The 26,203-nt window shown below is 32.5% G+C and overlaps 3 protein-coding genes across 4 annotated transcripts; 1 reads left to right on the top strand and 2 right to left on the bottom strand.

Moving 5' to 3' along the window:
- Window positions 1-214: 214 nt before the first annotated feature.
- LOC146932423 (uncharacterized) lies at window positions 215-5,277 on the bottom strand. 2 transcript variants are annotated; one of them, XM_085704080.1, is made up of 5 exons: window positions 4,615-5,277; window positions 2,996-3,045; window positions 2,720-2,797; window positions 1,588-2,464; window positions 215-932 (listed from the first exon to the last, which is right to left on the bottom strand). In XM_085704080.1, the coding sequence occupies exons 1-5, from the start codon at window positions 4,759-4,761 to the stop codon at window positions 408-410; spliced, it is 1,677 nt and encodes a 558-aa protein (XP_085560206.1). In that variant the 5' UTR covers window positions 4,762-5,277; the 3' UTR covers window positions 215-407. The 2 variants fall into 2 exon arrangements, with proteins under 2 accessions (XP_085560206.1, XP_085560208.1); XM_085704082.1 differs by having other exon boundaries at window positions 215-929.
- Window positions 5,278-14,027: 8,750 nt separating this feature from the next.
- LOC146932422 (uncharacterized) lies at window positions 14,028-16,659 on the top strand. Its single transcript, XM_085704079.1, has 2 exons — window positions 14,028-14,719; window positions 15,860-16,659. Exons 1-2 carry the CDS (start codon window positions 14,461-14,463, stop codon window positions 16,375-16,377), a joined length of 777 nt encoding a protein of 258 aa, XP_085560205.1. The 5' UTR covers window positions 14,028-14,460; the 3' UTR covers window positions 16,378-16,659.
- A 3,068-nt stretch (window positions 16,660-19,727) lies between these two features.
- Window positions 19,728-23,664, bottom strand: LOC146932421 (CTTNBP 2 amino-terminal-like protein). Its single transcript, XM_085704078.1, has 2 exons — window positions 22,962-23,664; window positions 19,728-20,276 (listed from the first exon to the last, which is right to left on the bottom strand). The coding sequence occupies exons 1-2, from the start codon at window positions 23,238-23,240 to the stop codon at window positions 20,106-20,108; spliced, it is 450 nt and encodes a 149-aa protein (XP_085560204.1). The 5' UTR covers window positions 23,241-23,664; the 3' UTR covers window positions 19,728-20,105.
- Window positions 23,665-26,203: the final 2,539 nt, after the last annotated feature.

Here is a 26,203-nt window from a genome sequence, read left to right as displayed (position 1 = left end):
TAATAATTTCACGCATAGTGATTTAAAAAAAATAATTTCACAAGTAGCTAAATTATCTTTTGTTGAAAGTTTGTCCGATAGTAATCTCCGAACAAAAGTTATTTCCTTTAACATCTTCCTACATTTTCCAGTTTGTGCCTTGGCCATGAAAGTATTCAATTTTTTATTTTTTTTTACAAAAGCATTGAATGATATATATTATAAGAATAAGAAATTGTAAACGAGCACAAGCAAACACGATGTGCCAATATCCTATGTTGTCACTTCTCCATTTGATATACTTCCTTTTGGCAAAAACAAAAATAACATGTACAAACTACACAAGATTTTCCGACAGATGTAAAACCACCAGTTAGTTACTGTAATCTAGAACTATTTTTCATATAACAAGTTTCAAATCATTGGCATCATAACCTAGTTCTCCGTCTTTTCTTTTCCTTCATTTCCTTCATAAGATTCGGAGTTGCAGGTTCATGTTTTTTAGATCCACCGACAGCTTTCTTGATGTGTAAGGATTTCACCGAAGACGGAGAATTCTCTTTACTACCACCAGTACTAGGCTTCTTGGATTTATTTGAGACCCCCGAGGCAGGATCGCTGCCATCGGCTACCTTTGCAACATTAATCTTCTGGTTACAAGGGCGGACACTTGGGACTTTCAAAGAAGGAGTAGCGCAGACAATGTCGACATTAGAATGTATGACATTCCTCCTGTTCTCCGTCAGTTTTTCTTTGACAATATCTCTCATGAGTAGTGCAGACTTATATTGACGGGTGTTCTTGGAGTAGAACAGCAAAGCATTGGTGGTCAATAGAAACATGTCTCTGAAAAGTTGCACCACTGAATCAATTGTTTTGTTGCTAATTCTTGACCTTATAGTGTCAAAGTCCATGTGTCTCTGGATTAACTGCTTGTACCTTTGTCGCTTCTGCTATCAAAAAAATTGTGCATAACAAATCATATCACTTGCCATTCCTTGAGCAAATCTCTACTCGCCATTCGTAAACAATTTCAAAAGTAGGAATAACATGAAAACTTTCAATTTTTACTTAATAGCACATAGCATTATTATTCATACATAGCAGCAATGACATGTATTTCTGTCAGTCATGTCAGCACTAAATAAACGAAGATTCAAACCAAGAATAAAAGGATCAAAAGAAGAAACCCTATATTTACATTGACGAAAAACATATTTAAATTTGCAATAAAAGATATAGTTGAAATTTATAATCATCCAAATTGGTGTTTAATAATGATTCTTTATCCAAATATAGAAACATAATAGTAAAAAGTGAAAACATGAAACTAGTTTTTGTTTGGTTCATTGAATTGTTTTTCCAAAATAAGTTTGTTTGGTTCATTGAAACATTGAATTGTTTTTCCAAAATTAGTCTGTTTGGTTCAGTGAACATTGAATTCTTTTTCCAAATTTTTCATTGCCTAATGTGGAAGAAAAAAAATATTTATTAAAGATGAAATGCAAATGGCAATAAACTAGTGGACCTATTATCATCAAAAACATTATTGAGGTTAAAAAACTGAAAAATCAACTAAAGGGAGTGAACAGGATCTTTTACACATACCTGGCTATCATGCTTGCGACAGAAGCAAGAAGCACCTTTAATTTCCAAAACAGAATCTAAAATCGCCATCAGATCTTTCGTTCCATCCTTTTTCAAGTTCGTGTTCTCCTCAGTTACACCAGAAGATTTGACAACCTCACCACAGTTGCTGGTAGAACTTTCTTTCAGCCGGGACACATCAATTGAAAAATCACTTTCTCTCACACTCGCTTCATTAATATTTCTGGCACAATCCTTCCTCTTTCTCTTTCCTCTCCTTTTTTTAAAACACCCTCCATGTCCTTCATATACAGTCTCTGTCAACTTATCTACATTCAAAACTTTCTCATGTTCGGTTGACCCTGAAACACCAGGCGTAATCTCCATGTCTTCAGAAGACATTGCTGGAACTTGGCATTCTTGAGACCAATTTTTCTGGGTTTGATGTGTAAAACTACCAGCAGATAACCCATCCTTTGACGTCTCTTTAGTTGAAGATTCAACTCTCTCCAATTTCTGTGAAGGAACATGTGATTCTGGTTCAACTGAGTCGTTGTCAACATGACAATCATCTCTTTTCCCAGCTGTATCTGCCAACTTATCTATATTCAAAACTTTCTCATGTTCAATAGACCCTGAAACACCAGGCGAGATCTCCATGTCTTCAGAAGACATTGCTGGAACCTGGCATTCATGAGACCAGTTTGTATCGGTTTGATGTGTAAAACTCCCAGCAGATAGCCCATCCTTTGACAACTCTTTAGTAGAAGATTCAACTCTCTCTAATTTCTGTGAAGGAACATCTAATTCTGGTCCAACTGAGTTGTTGTCAACAAGACAATCATCTATTTTCTCATTCTTGTCAGCCTTGAGGGATTCAAGCTTTGATTCAAGAGACCTGAAACAAAGATGTACAGTTAACTACACCCAAACCGATGAAAAACCAACAGTGGATCATAGAAATCTTCTAACAACTACTTACAAAAATTTGACTTAAAAAAATAAAAAGTATCTAGTGTGTGTAAACCTATAGATTTGGTCGACATTTCATTGAATAAAAACGTACAAGAAATTGAGACTAGTTGTATTTCAGAACATTAATTTGTTGACATAATCTCAGCTTAAAAAGGAAGATAGTTATTATGCAACTAACCCAATTGAATCTTCTGATTTCTCCAAAGCTCGCTTAAGCTCTGCTACTCTTCTCTTCTTAAGCTCCTCATACCAAGCCCTAGCAGTGCCATATTATCATATAATACAATGAGATATACTATACAGGTGCTATGCTGTCATATAATACAAAGAGATATACTATACAAGTGTCATGCTGTCTTTCGAGGGTCTGTCATTAAATCTAAACTAAAAAAAGATGTAGTGCCAAGTTGGGAAAATTTAAACAAAACTAAATGAGAAGAACAATTCTAATTACGTGCAGCCTGAATAGCGCTGTTGCAATTCTTCATATTTGGCTTTACAGACCTGCAAAAATGATAATTCACTATCAACAATAAAATCAACAGTTGAAAAGGCATGTGTTCCAAATTTAGGAACAAAATAAACCTAACAAGAAGGCTTTGGCATATGACACATAAACTAAATAAAGCTTAATCTGAAATAAAGAATGATAAGAGTGGCTGCTCAGCCATCTCATCAATGTAAGTAGCAAGAATCATATGTAGATCGCACACTCATTGAGACATAAACCACATGGTTATAGAGACTCTGATATCATGTCACGAACCAACAATCACAAACCACATGGTTATACACCATCTTTTTATTTAAATATGTTAGGTTCTTCACCAATGAAAAGTTCCTTAGAACTTAGAAATGTTTGTGGAATAGTTAAATGAGTGAGCCTATGAAACAATTGAGATTTAGAAAGTTGAATGTTCTTCTAAACTGCAGAGTAGACACTGTAACTTTTACACTTAAACTATGACTGTAATTCTTTGCCAATAAAAAAAAAACTATGACAGTAATTGTTACAACTTAGCACCAACATAACTTAGCATAGTAATTGAGTTAATAAATCACAAGTACATCAACAAATTGAATTAAACGTATTTCAACTTCCCATTTGAAAATGAATGAAAAATATTGAGACCATTAATATATTTTAGCATTTTACAGAACACGAGCATGTGTTTTAGGAACTCCAAGCCATGTGCTTAAAATAGAGGTTTGGCCGTTAACAAATACTTAGAACAAAAGTGTACATAATATACCACCTCAACAACCATATGCATATATGATATAATGATACAACAAATTGAATAAAGTGGCGAACCAAAACAATTGGCACCACGTGAATGCTACCCATAACCATTGTATACGCAAAACACGTTCTCCAAATAGAACACTCTTTTTGTTCCATACATCATGCATTGCTTTAACTAGCCATATTCAATTCAATTCAATAATAAAAATGCATATGCATGCACTTTTCATTTATTATTATTATTATTGCTCACATTCTTCGGTTCCAGTCAGAATGTGGGTCTAAAGTCTAAACATTTCCTTGTCAAGAGAACACAATTTTACTTTTTTATTTAATTATTTTTAAAATTCTAACCGAATTAATAGCCAGAATAGAGACTTGCAATTTAGCCCTAACAAAATCAAGCTGTTAGATTTAACTCGTTATAATAGAGGGACTAATGTGTTCGGTCAAACTTTACTTTTTTTAAATTCATTGAATAATTAATGTATTTCACTTTATTCAATGAATTTAAAAAATATTTTTTTTATCATGAAATAAAAACCAGGTGTAATATTTTTTTTTTTTTTATCATAAACTAAATTGTGCCAAGAGCAAAGGACCAAAATGGGTTTTTACTCTGATAATTATTAAAGTTATACTAGCATAATCATAGTTTAATGAATTGTCAATCAGGACCATGTAATAATAATGTAACGGTTTCAAAAACTAAACCAATATTAAATTATGTTTGAATTGACTTTAGAGTATAGTAATAAAAAATATGTAACAAATTATAATAAATAAATAAAATAGTGGAATATTATATTAATATTAATATTTATTACCTCGGGTGTAATAGCGGAAGGAGAAGGAGTTCTCCCTCGGAGCTCCGCCGCGACGACGGACCAATCACCAGTGCCGTGCCGGATAACAGCTCCACCAAGAAGAAGCTCCTCCCATGTCCCCCACGTCACAATCACTTCCGCTCCCATCTTCGTACACGTGTACGCTCACGATTAAAACAAAACACCACTTGTTTTTTTCAAGGCTCCTAATCCTACGCACCCGGTGCTAACGTTAACAAAAAAAACACCGACCTCGTAAATTGAAAAAAAAAAAAACCACCTTCTCCGATTAACCCTAATAAGATACTCGTCGGAAAATTGAAAAATGTGGTTTTGTCAATTCTGGGTGGGTAAAAAGATAAATTTTTTTCCTTTTTTTTCTTTGTCAGGGGTTGAAGAAATTCATTTGATTGAGAGGGACAGGAAAAGGTTTGAAATTGAAAAAAAGGAATGAGGTAAGAAGAAGGACAAAACAAAAACAAAAACAAAACTATGGACGATGATGATGAAGATAGAGAATAATATTGTCATGTACTGTTAAAATTGTTGGGTATTTGCATTTTCCTATGTTTTTTTTTTTTTTTTGGTTTCAATCAATAGGTAGTGGTTTTTATTTGGGGATGTTTTTGTGAAATGACGATTATGGTGTTGAATGCTTTTGGTACTTTATACAATATTCTTCCTTGAATTAATATTAAAGATTGCGCGGTTTAGCCCAATGGAAAGAGTGGAGGCATAAAATTTGAAACAATGCGATTGTACGTATCTATCTATCTATGCAGCTGTAAAATTGTTGGATTTAGACACGCGTTCTGTACTACATCCAAATCTAACGGTTGTGCCGTAATTAAACCGGGTAAAAGAGGGTCTTAAACATTTAACACCCATTGGTACCTTTATTCTGGAGAATTTTTTTTAGGTCTTTTAAGATAGATCGAGAATCTCACTTAAGACTCCAATTTTTAGTAGGACTTACATTTTTTAATATTAAAAAATTAAAATGTAATGATATAAATTATTGATAGTTGATTAGTGTGTCTTATTTAAGATATTTGCGCACATTTGTGTGAGATGATGAGTTGGAAGATTGAGTGTTTATTAAGTACGATTATTAAAAAATTATAAATAAGTTATCTGTACGTGGTTGAACCTATTTAAGTATCAAAAAATGGGTGTCTCTATTATGAATGCTCTAAATATAATCATATTTGCAGTAAAATAAAATAAAATTGAGGGAATATCCATGTAAAATTAAATGTTTTTTTTGGTCAAATGTAAAATTAAATGAGTTATGGTAACCGGAGTTCGACTTTGTAATAAAATATAATAATTTGACAAAGAATTATTTTAATCGGTAATCAAACTCAAATTTTAAGAAACTCACTAATTACTCAAAATCAATTGTTTGATTTCAATTTTTTTTACGCATCAGTTCAAACATAGTCAAATCCAACATTTATTAATGTGCTTATAAAAAAAATTATTAATTTGGTTATTGATTTGACTGTCGTTAAAAATTTATCACCCAAAATCCAAATCAAATTCTAATATTTTATTATTACTTCTTATATTTTAGACTGAAATACTAGTTTTATTTTTTTTTAGAGGAATACTAGTTCTGTTTTAAAAAAAATTATATGTAATTTTAATCATATATATTTTTCTTCATTGCAGTTTATAAACTTATTTCAATACTAATAAAAAAATCATAATGTTTGAAAAAAAATTAACTTTTTTAAAAATAATCAACTTAATTGAATCAAACCAGTTACTTTTTGATCGTTTTCGTAGTTTGGTTGATGCTGAATTTTAGAGAAAATATTACAAAAATTGAACCAAACTAATGTGTCGTGGACGAATTTATATGGATGAATTAAAAAAAAGTTTGAGAATGTTTTCAAGTAATGTGGATGACTTGTATGTGTATCATCAAATAACGATTGGACCGATAATATTCCATAAAGGGCTCATTGGCACACTTCAAGGGCGTGTCCCTTTGCCTTTGATCCCGGAACCGCCTCTTCCATATCTTAAGGCTAAAGATTCGGCTAAAACAACTAGTAGGACCTAATACACGCGTTTTCCATATATAAAACGCGACTTCTTATCAATGTTCTTATAAAAAAATTACTAATTTGGTTATTGATTTGACCGTCATTAAAAATTTATCTCCCAAAATCCAAATTAAATTGTTATATTTTATTATTACTTCTTATATTTCAGAATAAAATAATAGTTTTATTTTTTTAAGAGGAATACTAGTTCTATTTTAAAAAATATTATGCTGTATTTTTAATCATATATATTTTTCTTCATTGTTGTTTATAAGCTTATTTCAATCCTAATAAAAAATCATAATGTTTGAAAAAAGTTAACTTTTTTTTAAAAATAATCAACTTAATTGAACCAAAAAAATTACTTTTTGATTGTTTTCGTAGTTTGGTTTGATTATGATTTAATATTATAAACATCGAACCAAACTAACGTGTCATATACGTTTATATGGATGATTTTTTTTTTTTAAAAAAAGGGTTCAGGAATGTTTTCAGATAATGTGGATGACTTGTATGTGTATCATCAAATAACGATTGGACCGCCAGTATTCCATAAAGGGCTTATTGGCACTCTTCAAGGACGTGTCCCTTTGCCTTTGATCTCGGAACCGCCTCTTCCATATCTTAAGGCTAAAGATTCGGCTAAAACATCTAGAAGGACCTAATACACGCGCTTTTCATACATAAAATGTGACTTCTTATCAATGTCCTTATAAAAAAAGATACTAATTTGGTTATTGATTTGACCGTCATTAAAAATTAACTCCCAAAATCCAAATCAAATTCTTATATTTTATATATACTTCTTATATTTTAGACTAAAATACTAGTTTTATTTTTTTGAGAGGAATATTAATTATATTTTAAAAAAATTATGCTGTATTTTTAATCATATATATTTTTCTTCTTTGTGGTTCATAAACTTCTTTCAATACTAATAAAAAATCATAATGTTTGAAAAAAATTAACTTTTTAAAAAATAATCAACTTAATTGAAACAAACTAATTACTTTTTTATCGTTTTCATAGTTTGGTTGATGCTGATTTTTAGAGAAAATATTACAAAAATTGAACCAAACTAATGGGTCGTGGACAAATTTATATGGTTGAATTTAAAAAAAAAAAAAGGTTCGGGAATATTTTCAGGTATTGTGGATGACTTGCATGTGTATCATCAACTAACAATTGGACCGTCAATATTTCATAAAGGGCTCACTGACCCTCTCCATGGGTGCGCCCCTTTGTCTTTGACCCCGAAACCACCTCTTCCATATCTTAAGGCTAAAGATTCAGCTAAAACATCTGAAAGGACCTAATACACGTGCTTTCTATATAAAAACGTGACTTAGGACTTAAGTTACTAACAAAAGTAACTTAGGGCCTAAGTCACGAAATAAAAGGCCCAAAAAGGCTATAAATAACACCCTTAAAATCATTCTCAAGGTATGACCAAAACAGACTAAACTCTATTTTTTTTTTTATTTTACTCACTGCAAGTACAACGATATATTACATGCCCAACAGATTTATCTTTGAAAAAAGGTTCGAGAATGTTTTGAAGTTACATGGATGACTTGCATTTGAAGCCTCTTGAAGGGAAGAAATCATCGACCTTTTGGACAAAATGAATCATTACAATTGAACATTCTTGATAAAATTGAAGTGATACTTGGTGGTGGGTAAAATTAAAATTAAAGAACTCGGTATTTATCTATGATTTGAATCAAAGGTGGTTCAGCCCTCCAAATTGTGCAGATTATTCTATTTTTTTATTAGTTTTAGCTTTTCGTTTTGTTGGGAGGAATCATCTCAATAATTGTAATGTAATTTTCATCGTTTTCTATTGTTAATACTTGATAGGTCTTGTGCTTGAGTAGTTTTCCTAATAAAATTTTTATTTCTTCAAAAAAGAATATGGATAATGGTGAACGCATCCACACCTTAAAGTTTTATTAAGGTGAAAGATCATTAATTTTAAATTTAAATATGATACTTTTAATGGATTATTGTATCTTGCCTAAAAAAATGGATTATTAAGAGACAAGTTAACATTTAGCTCATGGCTTAGCAAAGTATCAATATTTCATACTAGCCCTACATTCTATGATGATGTACCATTTTATTGCCCCATTTATTGTTATTAATGAAATGCAATGGGTTCCTTAAAAATAAAACTAAGAAATCTCTTCACCATGTCAAAGGATTATGAAAATTATTTAACTCTCATTTCTATCACTCTTGAAAATGAATATTGTTTTCTTATATACTCCAACTCTTCTAAAGTCCTATCTTTGTTTTTGATGGATTCTAAAGTCCTCTCATGTATGGCAGATGGATGTGGTTTCATTAGTAAGGAAGTAGGTATTAATTTTCTCGTATTTAAGAGATTTATGTATACTCAATCATTATGTGAACCTGATAATTAAGATTCAAGATTAAATTTTAGGACCTCTAGAGAATCGACCAATTCGGTCTGATTCTTAAAATGTTGATTTCATTAACAATCAAATACACATAACAAGTAAAGAGAAATTTGCACAACTACTATAACTAGAGAGGACTCATGCATCTTGTTAGGAATAGACTAAGATTATATTGTCTTGATTTGAGGTCAACTAACAAGTTTATTTTTTGCACAACTTGTTTCAACTATCATAGAAACCCTTATTTAGTGTGTGTTTGGTATGACGGTGGCGAGAATTGATTCTGATAGAATTGAGTTTGAGAGAATTGATTTTGATTAAAAGTGAATTTGAGATGATTGATTTATGTTTGGATACACTTTTTAAAAGTGATTTTTATGAATTGATGTTGTTTGGATAGATTGGATTAAAATTGCTTTTGGGTGTCTAATTACCAAAATAGGTTTTTAATGTATGTATATTTATAAATAACAGTAACCAAAAAATATATTTATAAATAACAAATGAATTTTAACTTAAATAAGGAACAGAAAGAAAAAAAGACACAGAACTCCAACCTAAAAAAAAACTCTAACCTAACCCATCTCATACCAATTGGATTTGCTTCCCCATCTCTTAATACTTCAATCTTTTTGAGAACCTTCAATTCATACCAATTGGATCTCCATTTATACATATCCTTCAAGTTCTTGTATGTCTCTTTAATTTCTACCAATTTGATTTGCTTCCCCATCTCTCAATACCCTCCTACCATTTCTCCTCCTCCATATCTCTGTCACTCTTTTCCGATTTCTCCATCACTCAAATGGTTGAAATCAGCTAGGTATTCTTTTCCCATATCTCTGATATTCTTTTCCCAACTGGTTGAAATCTGGGTGATGTGAAGAAGAAGAAGAAGCAGTTGTTTGTGTGAATATGGGTAGTTTGGTAAATTATCATTTCAGAGAGAAACGCTATTGTTGAATTGCCGTGGAAGCTTCAATTTGTAGCTTTTGGGAAACCCACGTTTGGGACCAAAATCACTTTCTTGGGATTTGATGTTGCAAAACACCCAAACATCAAAAAAATGATTGAAACGGCGTTTGGGCATCAAAACGTGGGTTTGGGGCGTGAAAACGCTTAACCAAACAGGCACTTAGAGTGCTGACGCCTTTAACAATATTTACAATATTATATAGGAAAAAGATTTGTAAACATCCAAAACTCTTTAACTTCTTGAGAGAGAACAGATAGAGAGAGTGATACGATAAATGTGATATGTTGTTGATATGATAGAAAAACAAGAAACATTGACAAAATGAGGTGTTGAATGAATGTAGGGGAATCATAGGTGTACATGTATCATTGTTCCTTATAAGTTCTTACATATCAATAGTTTTTTTTTTTTTTAGAGAATCAATAGTTTTATATGATGTAATAAGTTACATCATTGTTTTACTATTGCATCATCTAACTTCCTTCAAAGAATAAGAGAACGAAGAATAGTTATTTATTGCCTCTTAACAAAGTTTCCTTGCAATGCATATATCCTACGGCTTGTTAGGTTTAAATGTGAGTAGTTAGTCTCGCATTCACTATGAATAAACTAAATGTTGGATATATATGAAAGATAACTCATATACCCAATATCTTAAGATTCAGGATGGAGATGTGGCGTCACGATCTCTCGGTGGTCCTGAATCATTGGCTCGTTCCTGCTCTCTGCACTCCCTCAAACTCACCAACACTGAACTCATATTCCCGCGCTAACAAGCTTCTTCCTGGAAACTAGGATGTGACCAATGTGCACCACACCCCACTTGTGAACAAACATGCATGAGTCGGTATCAGTAATAACTAGAATGAACAGATTGAAGAATAACAAAATGTACATTGTAACTGTTGAAGACCATGATCCTAATTCGATGGATGGCTGCCTCTGAATTCAAGCATCTAAACATAAGGTAAAAAAATGCATCCAGCTATCTTACAAATATCTCATTTGTTGCAATTCATTTTAAGCTAATAGTGCAAATCAAAGACAAAATTTACTCAATGAAGAAAGTTCCATATTTAGTTCATAAACTTGGTCATTATTAAGCTTGCTGAGCATTTTAAGTTCGGATTGTTGACTAACTAAATTTAGTACTCAGAGTAGTTTGTCTAATAAGCGACCCCTCCAGCAACAAAAAACACCTGTGTAAAATAAGAACAATGTCATTTAATTACTAGTATTTAGATGAAATGTCCAAAATAATACTTCAGAATAGATGGCTTATAAATAAATAATTATTGAGAATCAGTTTGAGACCAAACAAGGAAATTGATGAAACATGTCAGTCATCATTTTTCACATTAAATGCAACATTTCCCCTTCCATGCAAAACAGATTACGTGACAAAATAATAGCAGCAGACACTTCTGTTTGCAGAAACAAGTTAAGAATCAAGAATATCACGTTATTAAACAAAATTGAAGACAAGAGGGATTACGCTTAAATAAAACTATGGATAACTATAACAGGAATATGAATGCAAACTGTTTAACGTTCACATAGTAACATACCATTTTAATTACCATAGGAACGGAACATACAGTTCCATCCACTATGTAATCAATATATTCACCCTCAACTAGATTCATTGAATTTAAGCCAATAAGTATGCTTTGGCATATTATTTCAGATTCCATTTTGCAGTTTTTATTTATTTATAATGAAATGAAACTACATTAGGAAAGTTTCCAATATAACATTCATTGAAGATCCTCTGAAAAACAATTCTTTGAAGATCAATATGATAATATTTTGAGCCAAGATAATAAGAAAAAGAAATTGGCTAAAAAAAACTTGTTAAAACAGAAAAAGTAAAACCAAGTTAAAGGCATGACTCTCCTGGAATAAGGGATACTCAACAGCTTTACATGAATTGGCCCAGAGAATGGATTGTTCTCTATATTCCAACACTGTTATTATTTACTAATGGACGGGAAATCCAAGTTACTTCTCAACTGTCCTTGGGTTGGAAATGCCCCGCTTCGTGTTTCCTTCCCCTCGGCTCTTCTCTGTTTCTAACCAAAAACAAACAAAAGTGGGTGAATTGTAGGAGGAGAGGGGATTCGGCTTTGGTTTGGTGAAGAAACCTATTTCTTTGGGAAAGAGCTTTGCTTGTCGACCTCTTGGGTGTGTTAGTAGGTTGGAGGAGAATGGAGTTTGAAGATAAGTGGTGATGGAAGGCGGAGGAGAATGGTTTTTTTCCGGCGAGTTTGGCATAAAGGCTGCTTGCAGATGTTTTGGTGCCGGTGGATGGGCTGAATAGCACCAAAGAAATGGTGTTTAGATATGTTTGGAGAAGTCCAGCGCCTCCAAAGGTTGTTGCGTTCTCATGAAAACTATTACTCGATCGTATCTCGACTAGAGAAAACCTTGCTAGAAGGGGAGTTCTACCCCCGGTCGTTTCTTTGAATTGTGTTTTGTAACCGGGGGTGGAATCTTTTTCCCATCTCTTCCTTCATTGTCATTTCATATTCATGGTGTGGTCCAAGATTTTGGGGTGGCTTGAGATTAACCTCATTACACCCCAAAGTTTGTTCGAGCACTCTGAATGTTCGAATGGGGAGATCCAAAACAAGAAACTTCATAAAGGTTTTTGGTTAATTTGGCATGCATGTAATTTGAAATGACAGAATTTTTAATGATCGTATTAAGGGTTTGGATGAGTTGGTTGAGGATATCAAAGTGTTGTCCTAGACTCCTAGCAATCGAGTTTACAGAGGCTGAAGACCCCTCCATGCCTGCTCTATTAATGGCTATGGAATCCAAGGGATTGTCTTCTTAAGGGCGGCCTTGTGCTTTTTTTCCGATTTTTTTTGCATGTTTGGTTGGTTTTTTCCTCCTGTTATCAGGTTCTGCAGGGGTTGTTTTTTGCAGTTCCGGTTTGTGCAGCTGTTGTGTTTTTCTCTTGTATGGGTTACCGCAATCTCGGACTATGTACCGTGTTTGTTTATTTTTGCGCCCTTATGGTACGCCTTGTATGATATAGGAGGTATGAATATATATGCTGTTTCAAAACAAATTAACCAACAATAGTTTAAGAAAGTGAGGAGGGATATTTGGACAAGATGCAGGTCAAGGAAAGGTTATATCAGAACCACATACATAATACCATTGATTGCTGCAACTAAGAAAGAACCATAATCACAATAATAGACAAAAATTTAGTAGTAAACCCACGATATAGTCCTTAAAATATCACTTTCTTCTACTTACCCTCTCTTATTTAGTTATTAAAACTATAATTTCATATACTTTAGAGACTACCTCATATTTTTCTATTTTAGAAACTAAATATGTGAGAGAATAATATTTGAATTTGAACTTTGAAGGACTAAATTAAAGGTTTGCTCAAAAGTTAAAAGTCCATGAAATTGCTCCTTTTCCTGCATGTTTAGTTTTTATATTGAGATATTCCAATTCATCGAAGGAAATAAATGAATAAATTGCAAATTTGCAATCTGGGACCTACCAATGTCCTTGATCCTTTGTGTTGAATTTATAATGATATTGGAAATCACACTTTGTTCATGATATGAATCTAAGAGAAGAAAGAGAGATTTCAAAGAATCTGAGGAGGAAAATTAAATTCTGCATCCTTTAGTTAATTCATTTCCATAACAATTTAGTATATATTGCATGAATTTATCTTTGTGATTATGATACATTTTACAAATTATAACACACAACTGTGACTGACTAGAAGGAAACAAGTGTAACAGTTTTGTTAACTGATAAAACTTCTTAAACAGATTTTGATCTTGGCACCACTTAGATCTTTTGCAGGGTATATCCCTGAATTTCATACTCTCATTGAGACATGACGTGCACAAAACAAAAGTCTGCCATCCAGTGTCATATCCATTAAGAAAAGGTTGAATTGTTGTTTGTACTAACTAACAAAGATGATGCTCTGGCAAGTGTGAGTTATAAATTTCACAATCAAAATAAAAGTGAATGTTGAACAATATATAAATACGAAGAGTCATATATCTAATGTTTTAGTTTAAGATGCGGGGTTCAACGGGAGTTTTTTTGTCAAATGTGGATGATCTCCGCGCTCTCTTAGTTTGATAAAAAAATTAATCAAATTCTTGTAACTATTTAATGGCTTAAAATATATGCTTGCCCACCCCAATTCTGGTAGAAATGTCCCAATAAATGCACTCTCTTCCACAACCACCAAAACACACACTCTTTTCAACTAACATTGCTACATGTCCCTCTAATTACAGAATGCACTCTTTATAATGAAAGCTACCTCTTTGTGCAAATCCCATAACCCTTGAACCTGTCCTCAACCTGGTTCAATATTTTTTTACCTGTAAAAGAAAGCTAAATGGGTTGCTGTGTGAGCAGTAATAAAACCTCAACCTCTTCTATACCAACTATTCAACCACCAAAACCTACACAAAACAATGGAACAAGCTTTCAAGTAGAGGAAGAGAAAGTGAAAGAAGTGCTCTTAGAAACCCCAAAATTGAACCCAAAAAACACTACCAAATCAAAACCATCAAAGCAACACCTTAACATTAAGGCCCTTAACAAGTTCAAAGAGGAAGACAACAAGGTTCATGACAGGGGCGGATCTGAGCAGGGCAGGGTGTGGCAATAGCCACACCAGCCCAGCCCATACCTTTTTTTTTTTTTTTTTTATACAAAGCCTATATTAATTTATTGGGTTAAATATGTTTTTGGTCCCTATAAATATACCAACTTTTCGTTTTAGTCCCTCTAAAATTTTCCTTCAACTTTTAGTCCCTATAAAATTTTCAATCACTACTTTTGGTCCCTATTTTTAAGTTAATTTTTGTATTTTTTAATGAAATTGTGCAGAAATGACTAGAATATTGTAAAAAAAATTCCCCCAAAAAATTAGAATTTTTTAACAAAACATAAATTAATTATGAATTTTTAACCGTCAAACATATAAAAATTCATATTAAATTCATGTTTTGTTAAAAAATTCTAATTTTTTTTGGGAGGGATTCTTATAATATTATGAATTTTTCTGCAAACTTTTATTTAAAAATATGTATTCTACATATGAGTTTACTTTAAAAGAAGGACCAAAAGTGAAGATAGAAAATTTTTGAGGGATTAAAAGTTGAAGGAAAATTTTAGAGGGACTAAAACGAAAAGTTGATATATTTATAGGGACCAAAAACATATTTAACCCTAATTTATATATGTTCTCTATTCCATGATATTAATGGATCTGCAGCTTTGGTTTGGTGGCGTGGGTTGAGGGTTGAGTTTTTAGTGTAGACTTGGATGTCCCATGTTCAACTCTTACTTCTCACTTTCTGCATTTTTTTCTTTTCTTAATTTTTTCAAGTTGCTTGCAATTTTCTTAATTTTTTCAGATAATAATATAAACAACATAAATTATATATGAATATATATTAAGATTTTGCAACTTATGTCATGCATTATCTAATCTCTATATGGGAGATTCATTTTTGGATTGAGATTTTCTACTCCGAATTTAACATTCATTTAAATTATTATATCATTTTTATGATGTCATTTAAATTATAATTAAAAAGTTAAGTTCACTAAAATATAAACAACTTTACTACATAAGGAACAAAATAATTGACGATTCGTTATGATTGATATAAATGTTATTATTTGTATAATTTATTTCGTCAAAATTTTAGTCTTACTTTTTTTAAAAAAAATTAGCCCCACTAATAATTTAATCTCAGATCCGCCCCTGGTTCATGAGCAGAAAGCATTGTCTATCAACAAAGGCTATAATAACTCAGAAACTTGCAGGTTAAGGAAAACCATGCCAAAACCTACTACAGAAAAAACCGGCAAAAGGGTCACCGGATCTCCGATCAAGTTGCTTAAAAACTGTTCCTTTCCAGGTGATGTTAGCGAGGGAAGAGATAGAACCATTCACGGTTCAAGGAATTTTGGGTCTGTGAGAATGGTTCAGTGCAGAGACCAAGTGGGTCAAAAAATGGTCAACGAGGGAATGCGTCGCCGGAGAGATTCCGGCGAGAATTCTTTCCGACGGTCCCGGTCACCGGCGACGTGTACCGACACCAGCGTTGCTAGACCCGCTGTGGGTCGGAGTCCATCTGCAAGAAAAACGAGTCGAGCTCCAGTTGCAAGGGACAGAACAACGCTGCCGGAGAAAGTTCGCCGGAAAACAGAGATTCCGGCCATGCACGGTAAAAGGTCTAGTGCTAATGAGTCGCTGGAAAATCCACTGGTGTCATTGGAATGTTTCATTTTCTTATAGGATTCTGAAATTGTTCGGCGATGTGGTTGTGTGGTGGCGCCACCGTTGACCGGGTGAGCTAACTACAGCTACAAGTCATAGTGAAAGTAACTGATTCTGATTTATTTATTTCTGTACCTACTTCAATCTCTGGAGTTAATGCACGTTGGTGTAAGTAGTACTTGTCACAATCATATTTAGGGCATCTTTTGCTAGTGAAAACCTAAATAGTAGTATTAATTTCTAACATTGTCAATTACTCATTCTCTCAAAAAATAATTGTCATTTTCTGTCCTTTTCAAATCATATTACTATACCACATCCTTAAAAATTAGTACATGAAATAGTTATTATTTCTCCCTACATATATAGTAATACTACTAGTTTATTTCATGGAGTAAACCACAAGATTGGATGTATGTTTCTCAAATTATGTGGTCTGGTGTTTGTTCATTCGTGTGTATGGACCGTTTTGATAGATTGTATAAATAGGGATTACATTGAGAGTTAGTGGCCAAATACAAATATTAACTTGATGAATGTGTTTATTTATCAAAATAGTTATTGAGAATATACATATGAAATATTGATAAAGGCACGTTAAGCCAATTACATCCAAAACACATTGTTTAAATTTGTGGAGAACCATTCATAGCCTAAGGGCATAAACATGCCATTTACGTCTAAAACGTAGAAATCATCCATAAGCTTAAGGCATAACATGCACATGTTAATTATCTCAATTATTTGTGGCACATACAGATGTAGAAACCCCCTTTGATAGAAACATAACTTATGCACATCTTCTTTTCTTTCTGTATTACACAGAAACCTTTTGGACGCTTAATTCCTAAAAAAAGCCATTTGGACACTGAAATGTTCTTGAGCTTTCGGTGATTGAAATGAAATTGTTATATTTATCTTTGTGAAGAGATAAAAGTAAAAAAAACAAAAAAAAAGTATTAATACTGAATTTGATTTGAGGATGGAGGGAAATCCATGTCGGTATCCATTTGCACCGGGACAATCAGGACAAATTCACGCCTATATGGTGGTCCTGATTATTTTTATACCAAATCCGTTACTGGTGCTTTATATTGGTGGGAGTCTAGTTCGAATAATATTTTAAGTTGCCATCCTTATAAACAATTTTAGACTCTTTCATAGGTTCAATCCTCACAAGCATAAAGAGACAAATAAATTATCTGCCATCAAATATCAATCAGGTATGATATTGGTATATGGTTAGGTTAGAATAAGGGAATGTCCGGAGGCTCAAAGTTCTAAGTTCAAAATTGAGCCCAAAAAAGGCACTAACTTGGTTTCCATAGTGGTGGACAACTATAGCGTATTTTATGTTTTTCGAGATTCGTCAATTTCTGCCTCCACTAAAGTTCAAATGGATCACAGTTTTTTATTATCTTCGAAATATACATATATATAAACAAATAAAGACAAACATTTTTCAAATTAGTAACATTAATTAGATATGTGTACACTAAAAAGTAGAGTAGTGGAGATGTCAAGAAGATCATAGCATAGCTTTGGTTTGGGTGATCCACGCTCAATGTATGTTAAAGATTAGGGGTGTTCGCGGTGCTGTTTGGTTCGGTTTTAAGGTTAAAAGTCATCTAAACTGCAAAATAAAAAAGCACACGATTTGGTTTGGTTCGGTTGACTTTTAAAGCACAATCCGAACCAAACCAAACCAAACAAATGCGGTTTGGGTTGGATCGGTTGGTGCGGTTTTTTTGAGACAATACCATTATTTGTTTCCAACATTAAAATCGAGTTAAAAAGGTAAAACACAACATATTTTTAACAAGGTTCCGACAATGTTTTTTATTTCATTCCACGTTTCATTTACATTTTCACCAAACAACATAAACTAAATTAAAAACGTGGACAAAAATTAATTCTATTATGTAAGAAATGTAAAATACTTAGATTTTATCATTCTCTAAAAGTTCAAGTAGCACATAAATACATGTTTGAAATAAAAAGCAAAGAAGAAACTTAACAAGAGAAAAAATATGTCATTTTATAAAAGTTTTCATTGAGTTTTTATGAGTATTGGTCTAGGTGGCATAAATTTCAATTGGTGTTTTTTTATGTTGCAGTTTGGTTTGGTTTGGTTCGGTTGCTAAAATGAAAACCGCAAACCAAACCAAACCATGCGGTTGAGTAAAAAAGTGATCCGAATACATCCAAACCAAATGCGGTTTTTTGCGGTTTCGGTTTGGGTTGGTTTGGTTTGCGATTTTTCTATTGGATTGGTTCGGTTTTGAACACCCCTATTAAAGATTGACTTTTTTCATGTTGTTCATGAGAAAAAGCAACAATAAGAAAACAAAGCAATTAAGTCCTTAAAAAGGACACACACAACATCACTATTAGCTCTCATTTTTGTTAAGATATTTGCGCAAACATTCTCTTCAAAAAAGATGATGAAACATGAAAACCTATTCTTTCATCATGTAACCTTCATGATCTTCACAAGTTGACGTAATGATTGAAGTGATTATTACTCATGGTGACAAGTTGAACAACATGAAAAGAGTCGGAGAAGTATATAATCCTTCTAATTCTGTTTGCCAACATAATTTAATATCCATTTGGAGAGCTGTGTGCGATGCACATTGGATCAACCAACACTGCTTAAGAACTTAAATTGGAAAACATGATCTTGATTTCTAACTAGACCTCTAAAAAAGTGTTAGTAATACATTATCACAATATTAATAAATAAAATTATTTAACTTTACCTTAATTTAATTATTAACATCGTGTTATCCGCTACTCAAAAAAAGGGTTGGAACTTCATTGCTTCCACCGCAAGGTACTCGGTTCGAAACTAATGAAGGATGATGTTTGATATGAAAAAAAGTGAGAATTAGAGAAAATAGTATAAAGAGATAAAAAAAAAATGAGAAATATTATTTGGTTTAAGATTTTTGACGCAATTATTTGGTATAAGATAAGAGAATTTATATGGTACATGTGGAAATTTAGAGTGTTTTAGTGTAATGGATCTTCGAATCAATAGTTAAATGAATTACTATTATTTAATAAAACTATTTAATATCATTTAGCAATAGTCTCAGCAAAATAACATTTAAAAATGATATTTACACTTCGTCTTTTTTGTAATTTTAAAATATCAATGAACTATTGATTAACTTTTTTTTTTACTAATATATATTTATTTACTAATTTAGGTATGTTGAGAATCTCAACATACCTAAATACTCCACTAACTACAAAATTAATAAGACTACTTTGGTAAATGAAGTTCATTTTATTATCAAATTAAACTCAATAACTTCTCTAAAGAATGCATAACTTCAAGTGACACTTGACAAGAACCAGAGTGAGTATAAAATACATGGGGATGCCTTCCTGACAATAATATATAGTGTGTTAGAGGAGATTCGTACAAGATTTATCCAGCTGATGGACACTATATATCTATTGATAACTGAGATTTACATCACTAAGGAAATGCCTCCAAAGCATCATCAAAGTTAAGAAATCAAGTTTAGGCATAAATTGATATTGTACTTCAAAGGATTTTCAATTGAGAAACCTAAACTAAATCCTATATTACATGTAAGAAAACTATAAAGAGAACTCCTCCAGGTAAAAATCGACGAAAGGAAAACCCGAAAGAACAATATATTCTTCACAGAAAATGCATATCAACCCCTTTGATGCAATATGGGGAACTTTGTCACATTGATTCAGACCTTTCATACTTCATTGATATTCGGCCTAGTGTTGGAAGTGGAACAAGGTAACGTGTTATGCTGATGAGAAGGCCAAACAATCCGTTCCGGACAACACGGAGCAGGGTGGGCAATGAATGTAGGAATTACATCTCCAGGCATCAAAACCGAAACCTCAGTCGAATATACACTCATCTGCAGAGTGTAGGATATCATAATGAAATTAATACACAACTAAAACAATATTTGTAGTAGACAAAAAGTTGAACATAAACCAAACTAAAAGGACTTCAAAAACCATTATCCATTGTAACAAACAGAGAAAACCAACAAATGCTTCTTTGTTTACTTACTGTGTAAAGCCATTAATTGTGTGTTATAGAATAAAACATCTTATTGATAACCATATGAAACCTTTCATGGTTACGCTACTTAATTTAACGCACGAAGTGAACTACCTGGTCACACAAATTGTTATGTAGGTGAATATAGCAATGCAACAGCTCAGTTACAGTACTATTGTTAGATCGATCTCTCAACACAATAAGCGAACTTATCAAGAAAGCTTAGTCCAGAAAAGCAATTGATTAATAATTGCCACTATTACCAATCTTAAGCTAATATTCTATCAGACTAGCTTATTAAGAGCATTAAGATACTGCGAAGATCCTGAAAACTGAACTGATGCTAAACTTATGAACCAAGATCTAGCTAGGAAAAAACATCACGTCAATCATCAAAATTCAAACAATCAAAGTTTACGGTATGATGTTTACAATGTGCATAGAAATAGTACTAGCAGCTCCAACTTGTGATCAAATAAAATGTAGTAGTGAACAATATATCATACATTTTTGGACAGTAATACACCAGATATTAAATGCAACCACCTAGATTACAAACATATGGGTCAGAGGAGACAAATGGATCCACAATCTTGTTAAAGAAAAGCATACCAACTGTTGTTGATTTAAAAAGTCAATATTGTACAAATATTGAAAGGTTAGTCTTAACTCTTAAACACTAAAGCAATAAACTTTACAAGTTTGAAATCACCACCTTATCAAGATTCCAGATATACAAAATCAAGAATCACACTCTACTTTTCTCTGTGATTCTAATCTAATCCAATTTACTACCACAATTTTGGTGATAAGAAAGAAAAGAAATCCAACATGGTCTCTGGGTAGTACTAGTAAGTATCATTACCATGAACAATAAAATGAATTATTATGAGAAGTCTAAGTGCATTGAGCCTTTTCTTAAAGTTCATATTTTTTAACATGTATTACAATAACACTGCACTAAGATCCATCCTTTGATGTGATGTAAACACCAAACAAAATAAGCTATTAAATTATAGATAGGTTGGTTAGGAAGTGTTCTCAGCAAAACCTAATTGGCTAATATTAGAAAATCATCAATAATTTTGTTAAAGATGAAAGAAACAGATCTATTATAGACAGCGTCCTAATCAACTATCAAGTTGTGCCCTTGCATTGAACACAGATTAGATAAGAAGGTGGTAGGTCCAAGGTGTTTCACCAAAGAAAAAGCACAGGGTAGACAATACTAGTTACATGGGACTGGCTCATCATAGGATACCAAATATAAACTAAAATATTAAAGATGTATAATCAAAGAAAAGAAACATAAAATAAATAAAGAGTCCAATATATCATATGGTTACTTCTCCCATGAGGGTCTGGCGCAAGTGGTTGGTGTGCGGTGTGTGTTTAAACCCTAGGATACCAAGTTCGATTCGTACTCATAAAAAAGAGTCCTAGCATGTAAAATTTGACCATGTGTCTAAGACCAGACAGACCAAACCGTGCACAGTATCAATCATCATAGAATGGAGGTGCAGCTGAAGCAAATGAACAACCAAAGGACAATGTGGGTCTCATCTCTAGCCACAAAAAGATATACAAATAAATATTAAGTCTTTTAGCTAGGGTCAATTGTTAAGTAGAAAAAGTGTGCAAAGAGGACCACCACTACCTCCTCATAAAACTTGAAGACAATTACAGTTCCATCATAAATTATGATGAAGGTTGTTGACAGAACGTGCAAATGAAAAATACTAATAGAGTGTGGACAAGCTACTGTGTTCAATTTTCATTAGAGAGAGAAGAAAACAAGGGTTTTATCAGTGAAGCATTGCAAAATTCAGATCTGATAGGTGCTCTAGCTAGCTTTCTATTCAAAAGGAAAGTTGGGATTAATCATGAAAGCAACATACAATTTTATTTTACAAAAGCTAATAATGTATAAAAAGTTAAACATTTTGACAATTAATTATTAAAAAAGAGAAAAGAAACATCATTTCACCATTAGCCACACTAAAAAAACCTCTAATGACTCCAAATGAACAGAAAAATGTATAAAAACTCTCCAAAGAACATAAAAAAATATGAATGGAGATGATAAGGAAGACATAAACCAAAAACATTGAAATATGTCAAAAGAAACATTGAAATAAACTTCCCACAAAAATTCATTATTAAACGGAACAAAACAAGATTACAAATTTTAATATAAAAAAAAAAAAAAAAAAAAAACAGATCTAGCATTCTGAGAAAAGAACCATTCTATATTTAACAGCAAAAGATACAAAGAACAACAAAATCAGGCCAAAAAAAAAAAAAACGTTTTTAAGTCAGTTAAAAGATAATCACTTATTCAGAAATCAAAACAACCAACCAACCAAATGGGGAGAGGAAAAAACCAACAGTACCACACTGTCAGTTAAACTAAAAAAAAAAAAAACAAATATGACCCAACAAAGAAACCAGTTTTAGTACTAAAAATTGAAGGGCTTCTTCAATTACTGGAAGCAAATTAAAGAAGAAAAGTACAATTTTTAGCCATTATACTTACTTTTGGTGATGGGTGAGAGAGCTTGCCATAGGAACTCATCTGAGACTCAACATCACCGTGGCTCCGGCGACCGGGCGGCGACATAGGAGGAGAAATGGGTCTAAGAAATCTCTCAAAAATAGCCATGACTAAGAACATGGAAATGAGAATAGCAGTAGCTACAAAACCAAAGGAAACAGCATTGACTGAGCTGTCAAAGTTAGTCCAATGTTCATCTCTGTGAAGGTCAAGTGGGGAAGCCATCGGTGGCCATTCGTTGCTGTGGTCTTCAACTGTCATTTTTTGTTGCTAAATTGAGGTTTCTGTTATGTTACAATGATGTTTTCTGTTTCTGTTGCTGTTTTTGTTACCATTTTTGGAGAAGGTTTTGAAGGGAAAGAGAAATAGGGTAGGTTATGTGAAGTACTGCTATAACTGTCTCTGATAGTGTCAAAGATTTAGGGCTTGGATTTTGAGAGAGGAAGAAAAAAAACTAGTACTATGAGAGAAAGTGAAAGACTTTAGGATTTTGGATAGGAGGAGTGGAGGACTGTCTTAAGTCTTACCCCTTTGTTTATATTTGTGAAAAACAATAAAAATAGATGGAAAGAAACAAGTCTTCCTTCCACTTTGGGGGTGCCCTTTTACTTCACTTCCTTTGGGCTCAAGCCTTAAAATAATGTAAAAGTACTTGCACTGATAATACTCTCCATTATTTTATAGTGCCTTTCCATTTTATTGCATTTTTATATAAGAAAATATAGTACTTTTTCATTTCAAACAATTGTTGTATTTAACTATTTCACATTGATTAGAAAACATGATATATATAAAAAAAAATTAATAATTTTACTAAATCTTTGTTGGCAAGGCCGTTCCTACGAATCTGGAGGCTCAGTTCTGTAAATGAAAAGAAGTCCGTAATAAAATAAAAATATTTTTTTTTAAGAACAATGTTCTATTTAAATTTTTTGAAAGATAAATACAAGGTGCCGAATATATGCGGTACACCCAAAGGTGAAAATCATTACCGTATACACGAGGAACCTCAAATCAACCTCTCAAAAAAACATGTAACACTTAGTAGTACTATTGGGCTATAATTTTTTTTTAGACCCATGCCTTGGGGAGGCCCAGTTCTATTGAGCGGTTTGCACACCCCAAGATCCGACCTGCTTGTTGGATATGACTCGTAGTTAGTAACAAACGGACAAGGTCGAATGATCATATAGTGTAAAATATCATTTTACGTGTTTAATTCGTTGTGTGATTGAAGTTTTCATGTAAGAGATGTTAGCATAAAATAGATGAATCAAGCGTAAATGTGTTTATTATTTTTTTAATATGTGCTCAAATTTTAAAGGATAGAAGAGAGAAGATGTAGTAATATTAATAATATTACACAATCAAAATATTTGAGACTTTCCTCCAATATTGAGAGATTGAAACAAGTATCCGATTTTTTTTTCAAGATCGAGTGTGCAAGATGTTAAAAGCGATGAAATGAGAAGATTCTTTCTTCAATAGGTCATGAGATTTTGATTAAATATGTAGTTCATTGCATTTCATCTTATATAATGTGATGTTTCATTCTCTCATTACAATTAAGTGACCATATTGAATCAATAATTAGACACTTTTGATAAAGATATAGTAATAAAGTTGGGAAGAAATTTCTCATTATACTCTGTAGATTAATTGGAATAAATGTTGTCAACCTAAAGGTAGAGGAGACATAGATTTCAAGAACATCAAAAATTTTAACTTTGCTCTTCTTGCAAAACAAGGTTGACTCTCTTATCAAAACAAGCCTTGTGGTTCCTCATTAATAGCTGTGTTTGGAGAGCCTTTATGGATCAAGACCGTAAAAATTCAAATATAATCACTTTTAGAGGATTGCTATATCTCCCGAATCCTAATTTCCAGAATTTATCGCGAGAGCAGTTTAACCAATCAAAAGTCATGCTTTTCCACAATACAAGGAAGCTAGTAGTGGAGTGGGTAGTTCCATCTCAATTTCACACAATTCACCTAACCCTCTTTTAATATATAATAATAATAATACAACAGGGAATATTTGTGAAAAAAAGAAACAAAACAGCATAAAAAGGCAACTAATCCTTCGGGACACTTTCGGGAAATAATTTCTCGGGAGATCTAGCATTTTTCTCACTTTTAATATTTGAAGTCGGTTAATACAATAAGTTGACGTTAAAGTATTAATGAGGAGCCACAAGGCTTGTTTTGATGAGGATTAGACGCAAGCAAAATACAAAGAACTAAAATAAAATAAAAATGTAACAAAGAAAACTAAAATAAAAACTGATATGATTACGGTGACTAAAATCATGTTTAAATCTCTATTATTTTATTGTCACGTTTTCACTTTTTTTTTGAGTAATTAGCCAAATACCCCCCCGAAATTGCAAGGCGCGTCAATTACCCCCCTGCAGTTAACGAAATATCAATTACCCCCTGAAATTGATAAACGTTAGTCAATTACCCCCCTCCGTTAATTTCCTCCATCCAACATGCTGATGTGGCAGTTAACTGCCCACGTGGCACTGCCACATGGTCAGAAAAGGCATGCCACGTCAGAGGGGGGTAATTGACTATATTTTTGAATTTTTTTTTGAATTTTTTTTTTTTGAAAAAAAAAATTTTTGAGTTTTTTTTTTTTTTGAACAAAAATATGATTTTTCCTTGCAAATTTATGATAATTGATCACTACTATGAATCTTATTCCTTCTATATGCTAATTTATATGACTAATATATGTCACTGTCATTATTATCACTACTATATAATGTGCTTATACAGAGATAATTCTGTCATATAGTTCTGTCATATAGATGTTCTATGCTTATACTGTCATTATACTGTTCTATGCTTATACTGTCATTATACTGTTCTATGCTTATACTGTCATTAATGATGATTTCACAGAGATAATTCTGTCATATAGTAGCATACCTTAGTCATAGATTATAAACTTAGACACTCATGCACCTAGACACTGCAGGCACCCAGACACTGCAGGCCGCAGAAACACGCCACCAACCACAAACAGAACTAGCATAACAGGTTCTGTCAAAACATAAGCCCAAATAATTCAAATACAGGGGGGTTTTGACCATTATTGATAAACTACAGGGGGGTTTTTGACCATTATTGATAAACTACAGGGGGGTTTTTGACACGAACTTGTTGGAACAATAACAACACAAACAACTTAGAACAATAGCAGCACAAACAGCTTAGCA

The sequence above is a fragment of the Medicago sativa genome, chromosome 4 (genome assembly GCF_051527215.1).
Source record: "Medicago sativa cultivar Bolivia chromosome 4, Bolivia_mono, whole genome shotgun sequence".
In the NCBI taxonomy this organism is placed as follows: domain Eukaryota; kingdom Viridiplantae; phylum Streptophyta; class Magnoliopsida; order Fabales; family Fabaceae; genus Medicago; species Medicago sativa.
The sequence above is the reverse complement of the archived record's forward strand: the minus strand, read 5'-3'. Positions and strand labels throughout refer to the sequence as shown.